Source organism: Sceloporus occidentalis, unplaced genomic scaffold (assembly GCF_023333645.1).
Source record: "Sceloporus occidentalis isolate IW3139 unplaced genomic scaffold, rSceOcc1.0.p SCAF_2, whole genome shotgun sequence".
Lineage (NCBI taxonomy): Eukaryota > Metazoa > Chordata > Lepidosauria > Squamata > Phrynosomatidae > Sceloporus > Sceloporus occidentalis.
In genome coordinates this window covers 49,133,183-49,142,552 of record NW_028316982.1, presented here as the reverse complement: position 1 = coordinate 49,142,552, position 9,370 = coordinate 49,133,183, and the positions used below count along the sequence as shown (strand labels likewise).

Genomic DNA, 9,370 nt, shown 5'->3' with positions numbered 1-9,370 from the left:
GATTTTCTATTTTTTTTAATAAGGGACACCATTTTGTTATGTCATTATATTTAATGGGACTTGAGCATACATGGATTTTGTTATACACGGGGGATCTTGGAACCAAACCCCAGCATATGACAAGGGTCCACTGTACAACAGAACACTAAAATTAGAATTGTTCAGTCTATTGTATTCCCCATCAACTTGTACAGATGTGAAATCTGGACAATGAAGAATGCGAATAAAAAGAAAATCAACTCATTTGAGATGTGTTGAAGAACAGTGCTGAGGATACTGTGGACAGCCAAAAAGACAAACAAATGGGTCCTTCAACAGATCACGCCTGAACTCCTGGAAACCAAGGCGGGATACAAACCGCCGCTTTGCGGCGCTCCCCCGCCGGCACAATTTGCTCCGCGCGGGAGCTGCAGCAGCCAAACCGCGCGGCTCCCGCGCGGAGCAAAAAAGAAGCTCCAAAATGGAGCTTCTTTTGGAGTCGCGTTTGCGACGTAGCGAGGCGCCAGGGGCTTACTCGCTACGTCACAAAGGACGCGACGCGTACGGACGCTCAGCGTCCGATACGTCAAGATGGCTGCGCCCGTATGAACAGGGCGCCGCCATCTTGTACGTATTCAATACGTATTAGGGTTAGGGGGGTGCGGAAACACCGCCCCTTCCTAACCCTAGTACGTATTGATGACGTACTATTTGGCGGTTTGTATCCCGCCTAAGATGATTAAAATGAGGCTGTTGTACTTTGGCTACATCATGAGAAGGCATTATGCATTAGAAAAGACAATAATGCTAGGTAATATAGAAGACAGTAGAAAGAGAGGAAGACTGCATGCTGGATGGAAAGACTCTATTAGGGAGGCCACAACCCTGACTCTATAAAACCTAAGAAGAGCAGTGGAGGATAGCTGGGCTTGGAGATGTCTCATTCATAGATAGTGTCTTCATGAGTCACGGTTGACTCAAGGGCAGCTAACAACAAGTCGAGTTGGGACTAACATTGGATTTAAACCAGAATATACACTTTAGCAAGCTAATTTAAAAAGACATATGAAGACAAAGGCAACCCCCCCTTGGACATATATCGCAACCCCCCCCCAAAAAAAACCCACCCATAAGTTTGTCTGAAGGCCACCGCAAGTTGGAAATGACAACAGAACCACAATGTAATAATTTGCCAAACTTTTATAAAATGAAGTTTGGAAACATGGTTGTACAGTTGGATCTAGGTTTACCAAATCAGAAATGATTAGTTTGTTGATGCCAGGGTAGGGTGTGGCATTGCTAGAGTATGGGGTTGCAATCATTCTGGTGAACTGCTATAAAAGTGTCCACAATATTTAAAAGATTTGCTTGAAAATCCAGAATTGTCAACTTCCCAGAATATCATATGCAAAGCAATCTTCATTCCCCAAAACACTCGCTGAAATCCCATTTGTTTAGTATTTACATATTCAGTTACCTGAAAGAACATGGAAGACTCTAGGATTCTGGAAACAAATGCCATCAACATATGAAAATAATTCCAAATGTCATTGTGAGTTCATGTACCGTAGAATTTTTCAAACGTTACACCTCCACCCATCTCTCATGAACACATACATACGGAAGACTGGATGATACTTTGGGTCACCATCTAATAAATACAGGTTAGTCTTTAAATTATGATTTTACACTTTCTATTTTTATTGTTTAGCTTTTCAGAGTCTTTCTTCAGGGATTTTACACATTCTGCAGTAATTTATCAAGAACGTTCTAGAACCACAAAGGGTAAACCTATTTTGAAAGGAAAGTGTGAACCTTCTTATTTAAATACACACCTGCTTGTTCAGTCAGGAGATGGCCAAAGTATTGGCATATATCATGTTAAAATAACTTAGGTCAGCATCACTTTAACACCTGTAATTTTTGGCCTGATTTGTTGGCATTCATCCAGGGCCGTTTTGAAATCCTTTGAACTTCAGATGGACATAGGGTAAAGAAGCAAGTGCTCCAAGTGAAACAGCATCTGATCATAAAAGGCTTATTGAAGAGTGGTCTCTGCAGCTCTTTAAAATGATTCTTCTTGTATGTGATAGATTTTGTGGGTTTCCACGCTCTGCTGCCTGCACACCACTTGGGAACCTATTCCAGAACCTGAGGGACAATCATAAAAAATGACTGTTTAGTTGTGGCCAACAGTGCTGACAGACAGGCTAGATAATTATATGACTTGAAAGATGTTTTCTCCCGTTCACATTTCAAAATAATGGGAAGAAACATATGAAAAAAGGTACTTCCTCAAGTATTCCATAAACGGACTTAAAGATAAACTCAAAACCCTTGGATTTATTGCAAAAATAAATGTTCAATCAATGGATATTACACAGAGTGGGTGGTGCTGCATATTTCATGAAACTAATGCCATAATTAATCTGGCTGCATATTTGGGACCAATTAATGTTTTTGAACTGCCTTCCAGGTAGCTCCCCACAAATCAGAATTATAGTAGTTAAAGGACTCCTTTTGGGGAGAAGGAGGATTACTAAAATAATCCAAAGTGCATTAAGCCTGCGCCTTACCCTGGAAAGCAGAGGGGATACATGGATCTAGGAGCACTCCCAAATTATTTTGTAGGTAGCATGAGAACCAGCGTGGTGTAGTGGTTTGAATGTTGGACTACAACTCTGGAGATCTGGGTTCAATTCCCAGCTCAGCCATGAAACCCACAGGGTGGCTTTGTGCAAGTCACATTCTCTCAACGTCAGGGGACTGCAATGGCAAACTTCTTCTACACAAACCCTGCCAAGAAAACTCATGATAGGTTTACCTTAGGATTGCCATAAGTCAGAAACGACTCGAAGGCACATAACAGCAACAATGACTTTATCCATTAGATGAGGCATTTACATTTCTCCACCAGAATTTACATGACCACGGATATTGGTTAGGGGGCAAATGAATCTTATTTAAGGAAGAGCATTTCTCCCTTTTGTTTCTTTGCTTTTCAGCTGGAAAAAAGGAAAGGTGGGGCTCAGGATGGCACTTTGTATAAAAACTACTGCTTGTCTCACAGAAATACTAACTATACAGCATAAGCATGACGGTTTATAACTATGACTCCTTTACAAAAGTATACTGTAAAAATACCAATATTCCTGTAGACATTCAGAAGGAACTAATGCATTCCAATGCTCATTTTGTCAATTTTTAGTACATGCCCATAAAAAGTGTGGAAAGACTCGAAACATCTGAATTATTCCATTTCCATTTCTGGCCATTGGAATTAAGTATTTAAGTAGTGTCTTTATTATTGATCCCCTTGCATTACTGATCTACCATGCTCAGTATTGTCTGCACTGACTAACCAGGGAACTCCAGAAATAGGACCTTTTCACAGTGCTACCTATGAATTGTTTTACTTGTATCTATTTTAATTTGTAAACCACCTCAAGTTCCAGTTTTGAGGAAAAGGTGGAATATAAATGAAGAGGATAAATCCAATAGCACTACTACCTGGGGATGCCAAAGATGGAACCTGGGATCTTTCAGATGCAAAGACTGTGTTCTACCACTGTACTATGAGGCCATGTGTTAAAACCAAAGGTGACCAGTTTACACAATAGTTTTTAAGTACTGTTCACAATGGCCAAAAAGATATTGCAGACAGCTATTGGAATGCATTGAGGGAGGCTATGGCCCTGTATTCTGACCTATAAAACTTAGAACAAAGCTTGTTGAAAATGACAAATTTATTGTGCCGTTTAGAAATAATGTATTTAATGTCCATTCACCACCATCACTTTATTATTTATATTTATTAATTATATTTACATCCTGCATCTCCTCCAATGAACACAATGTAACAATAACCCTCTCTTGTTTATCAGGCAGTTATCATCACAATAGGTTTGTGAGTTCAATCAGAGAGTTACTGGTGCAAGGTCACTTAAGTTACTTTCATTTATTTCATCATATGCCCATCAATCAAAGCAAATACTGAGGTTTTCCCCTTCATATAGCACTTCCATAATTCTTGCCTCCCCCATTATTGATAATACAGATTTCTGCATTACTCTGTGTATAGTTGACTCAGAGGTGGGAAATAGGTATGTGTAATGTAACAATAATTGTTATTGTTGTGTGCCTTCAAGTTGTTTCTGATTTATAGCGAGCCTATCATGGGGTTTTCTTTACAATATTTTTTTCAGAGGTTTGCCATTATCTTTTCCTGAGGCTGAGAGCATGTGACTTGCCCAAGATCACCCATGGCCAAGGTGGGAATCAAACCCTGGTCTCTGGAGTCACAGTCCAACACTCAAACCATTAAGCCAGCTGTGTGTAATGTACTGGAAATAAAAAAGAATTGTAATCAGCAGTAGTTTCAGAAAAACCCATCACTGTTGCTGCAAGAGGACAAGCATTTCATCTCTGCACTTATTTGGTCAGTGAATCCATATATCCGCTAGAGAATACCAATTTTTTTTTAATATGCACAGGACTAGTTGTAAAAGCAAATGTAAGTTGTTCATAAAAATGAAAGTAGCTGTATTGATCCAATAAGAACAACAAAACAAACAAAACAAAAACAAAAAAGTTCACAACTCACTGCTGAGCAAAAACTTTATTAGGACCAATTATAATTCTATAATTGTGTGTAAAATACCAAGTTAGCCAGAACATTCTCAGAGTAGATGATAAAAAATTACACACAGAGAGAAGCACAAACATTTCCAAAATAGGGTACAGGTTTTAAGGGGTCTTCCTTCCTACCTACCTTCCTTCCTTCCTTCCCTTCTTCTCCCCCCACCCCTATTGTTTTACCACTTAGACTGACAAAGAGTTTTGGACAACCTGAAAGCTTGTACACTATAGACTTATAGCCAGCCCTAACAAATTATAGTTAATAGTCGTAATAAAGGTATTTGCCACCTGTGGATTTTGCAAGTTTTTAATCTTGAAAAATTTATCTAAAGTATGTGTGTGGATGCAGCTCTTTTGGTTAGGTAAGGACCCATCCTCAGGGAATGAATTTCCTTATACAGTATACACTTTCTGTGTGCATGGCAGAATTAACTTTCAAATTATAGTAGAGACTTGATTATAGTTATATAGGATACTGTGCCCAAATAAGAGCTGCAAAATGGTTGTGTGCGGGTTGTTGTCTTTTTTTTAATCAGAGCTACCCAGGGTGACTAGATGTCCTTCTTTCCAGAACATATCCTACATCCCTGCTTTTCGTTCAGGAAGAATTTCAAAATGTCCTCCATTTTGAGCATGAGTAAGAAACATGGATTTATATGTTAGTGTTTGTAGCTTTTATTTTATAAAGTCCTACATTTTGTGGTGCCTTGTCCTCTTTTGCAGTTATGACATCTAGGGGCAGTACAGATGGATGGCTCTGTCACTGTGCCGCCCATCTTTGCCCTGTATCTGTGCTGCAGCATCTCCATGCTGCAGCACAGACGTGCCATAAAAAAAGAGCCAGAAGGGGAGCCGCCATGCTGCCACTTCCTGCTAGCGATGTCTGGTTGCTGTACGGTGGCGGTGACATCATGGCGGCCCCTGTATGGATGGGAAGTCACCATGATGCAGGCGTCCTTACGTATTAGGGTTCGGGAGTGTGCGGTTGCTGCGCCCTCCCTAACCCTAGTATTGGCGGCGCCACGCTGCTTTTGGCCCGTGTGCACTGGGCCTTAGTTACCCTGGGGCTGCCAGAACTTCCATGCAGCACGATCATCTTGTTGGGGGATTCTGGGAGATAAAGTCCAGAAAGTAACGCCACACCTTTGCATGAAAAAAGCATGATTGCTTAGACAGTAACTTTGGGTTACTATACCTATGGGTAGCTATGATGGCCATGTCGCAAAGTACAATAACATCCTAAATCCACAAAACAGTGATGCCTTTATTAGTTCAACAAAAATGCACAAAACACATGTTGCAAGTTTTTGAAGCTCCACTGGCTTCTTCATCAGGCAAAAGTGTTAGAAATCATACAGGAGGAAAAAAATTAAGATGACTTTAGTCCCAAATCTACATTTTATCAAGACTAAATTTGACTCGTTAGGTAAATTTAAAGACGGACGGTAATGGAATATGTGAATAAATTCTGGACTCAAAAATCATCTCAACCAAATTAAAAACAGACTGGAAAAATAAAAAAAAAAACCATTGGAAAAAAGGCAAAGTAGTAGATAAAGTTAAAATTGTGTTTTTCCATAAGGTTAAATATTATTATTATTATTATTATTATTATTATTATGCTTTATTTATATAGCACTGTAGATTTTGTAGCCTTTACGGCTGAAGCATGGCGGGGTATAAATACCATAATAAATAAAAAAATTGAAATAAATATTAATTTTGTAAATGGATATTATGATGTACGCCACCAGCAGGTCCATTTTATTTTATTGTATTTTATGTACAGCGCTGCTTACTTACAACGCTTTATAAAGTTTAATAATAATAATAATAATAATATTTTTATTATATCTAAAAATAATTAAAAGGAAGGTTTAATTTCTAATTATAAAAGAGTTGTAATATGTTAAAATACTAAGACAATTACATAATAGCTTTAGGTCTGGAAGTCTTGTTTTTAAAGATGTATTTCATGTTTATTTGAATGTGTTTTGCTATGTCTGAGTGTATGTAATGCCTCTTTTTATCACTTTTATTTATGCTATACACATATAAATCCATCCTTCTCAGTCATGCTCAAAATGGAGGACATTTTGAAATTCCTCCTGAAGAGAAAGTTGAAATGTAGGGCAGGGCCTGGACAAAGGAGGGACAGAGGTCCAAAACACACTGGAGGAATAATAATCCAGTTTGAAACTGATTTAACTGCCCTGGCTCACTGCTAGGGAATCCTGGGAATTGTAGTTTATTGTGGCACCAGAGGGTCTCCTCTGACACAGAAGGCTCAATGTCTCACAAAACTACAGTTCCCAGAGTCCTCTAGCATTGAGCCAGGGCAGTCAGAGAGAGTGATGGACAGGAAAAGCAACCAACCAAGAGTCTATGGAGGGGTGGAGCTAAGGAAAGCCCCGCCCTCACTTCACAAAGCTCCGCCTCAGTTTCTATGGCAACCTGGATGCGGCGCCGTGGGTTTCGGCCTTTTATTGCGAGCAAGCCTTTGCCGTCTGTTGCGTTGCTCCCATCCCTTGCAGTCATTCTGCGCTTGCGCGGTGAGCCGGAGGATGGAGGCTGTTCAGGGGGCGCTTCGGTGGGTAACGGTTTCAGGAATAGGAAACGGGCGCTGGGGGCTCCTCCCGCGTGGTGCAGTGGCTAGAGTGCTGGTCTACACTCTGGCGACCCGGGTTCGAGTCCGCGCAGGACCACCCAAACCCAATGGGGCACCTTGGGCAAAGTCACACTCTCTCAGCCTCAGAGGAAGGGAAAAGCAAAAAAGCCTGGTCTAATCTAACCTTGATAGGTTCCCCTTGTTATTATTATTTTAATTTATGGGGTGCTTTGATTGTGAATTCCTGCATGGCAGGGTGGGTTGGACTGGATAACCCTTGTTTCTCTAATGAGGGCTGTCTTGGCAAGTTTCTTCGGGGGGGGGTTGCCATGGCTACCCTCTGAGGCTGAGAGAGTGCGACTCACCCAAGGTCACCCAGTGGGTTTCCATGGCTGAGCCGGGATTTGAACCTTGGTCTCCCTATGCTTATTTATTTATTTATATTTATTTGGGCTGCATCCATACTGGAGAAATAACCTGGTTTGGCATGGCTTTAACTATTTTCTGGCTCAAGGCTATGGAATTCTGGGAGTTGGAGTTTGTTGTGGGGCCCAGAGCAGAGCTCTTTTGTTGTCTGTTTATCAAACCATCTCCTGTATTGCTATGTACTGTATATGCATTATCCTACTTGAGAGTATGTATTTTCCCTGGAAAATGATGAACCATCCATTATGAAGCCAAGCCCTCCCTCCAGTCCATCTACCTTGGTCCAGGCCTTGGAGGTAGAGAGGAATTGCTGGACCTTTCCCTCCACCACTCCCTTCTCCTTCAGTGTCATGTCTTTTTAGATTGTAAGCCCGAGGGCAGGGATCCGTCTAACTAAAAAGATTGCATGTACAGCGCTGTGTAAATTTACAGCGCTTCATAAATAAAGGTTAATAATAATAATAATAATGAGCTGAGGAGCCGATTCTTTGTCCTCGGGGGGCACATGCGCCCCAGTCCTCAGATGTGAAGCCATAACTGCACGTGTGCTTTGTGCGGTCCTTCGAGTCGTTTTGGACTTATGGCGACCCTAAAGTGACCTTATCACAGGGTTTTCTTGGCAAGATTTCGTTCAGAAGAGGTTTGCCATTGCCATCCTCTGAGGCTGAGAGAGTGTGACTTGACCTAGGTCACCCAGTGGGTTTTACTGCCGAACTGGGAATTGAACCCTGGTCTCCAGAGTTGTCGTCCAACACTCAAACCACTCGGATCAAGGCCCTCCAACATTTCACAGATGAAAACACATGTGGTCAAATGTCATCCAAGTGGTCAAGATGGCAGGAGTGACTAACAAGGAGGAGCTGCAGTGGTTTGCTTTGGCCTGAGCCTTCTGGGAAGTACAAGGCTCCAGCCCCTCCTCTCTTCTCCTCTCCTCTTTGCGAATTAATGAGTTTAGTTTTATTTGTTTATGTTTCAGTCCGACTTCTTGGCAGAAAGGAAGGGGATCAATAAATGCATAAACACATAAGCCAAAGACATAGAAAAATGTTGTGGCATATAAACTAGTGATTTATACACCCTCGGAATAATTAATTGGATATTTAGAGAAATCTAAACTAACAATAACTACCTTGTAGATGTTTGCTGGAATGTCGTCAGTTTCATGTTCAGAAGTTGGATTTGAATGGAATATAGAACCAGATTGTTCCATAATGAGTGAAACACTCAGCAGTTTCCAAACTTTGGTACTCGAGATGTTTTGGACTTCATCTCCCAGGTGGCCAAGGTGACTAAGTCTTCAGTGAGATAGAATTCAAAACATCTGGAGGGCCAAGGTTTGGAAACCGCTGTGCTAAAGATTCTGTATGCCCCGTTTCTGTAAATTTAATATACATACTGACTTAGCAAAACCTGATATTTTTTAACGTGATAGATTCCACAGTGCAGCCAGATGTTGGTGACATGAAGACATAAAGTCTTTCTGAATATATTGAAGCATTCCCTAAATTGAGGGAAGTAATGTCACTCTATTCTGCTTTGGTCAGGCCTCACCTGGAATACTGTGTCCAGTTCTGGGCACCACAATTAAAAAATGATGTTGAGAAGCTGGAGCGTGTCCAGAGGAGGGCAACCAAAATAGTGATGCGTCTGGAAACTATACCCTTAGGGAACTGGGTATGTTTAGCCCAGGGAAGAGAAGGTTAAGACACATGATTGTTA

General features: G+C 41.0%; 1 protein-coding gene across 4 annotated transcripts in view; it reads left to right on the top strand.

The window, feature by feature from the left end:
* Positions 1-7,103: 7,103 nt before the first annotated feature.
* ANKMY1 (ankyrin repeat and MYND domain containing 1) overlaps positions 7,104-9,370 on the top strand; it is a 65,796-nt gene continuing 63,529 nt past the window's right edge. For all 4 annotated transcript variants that reach the window (XM_089509290.1, XM_089509289.1, XM_089509287.1 and 1 more), the window contains exon 1: positions 7,104-7,207. In XM_089509290.1, coding sequence (XP_089365416.1) covers positions 7,182-7,207 — 26 coding nt within the window. In that variant the 5' untranslated portion in view covers positions 7,104-7,181. The remainder of the gene's footprint in view (positions 7,208-9,370) is intronic.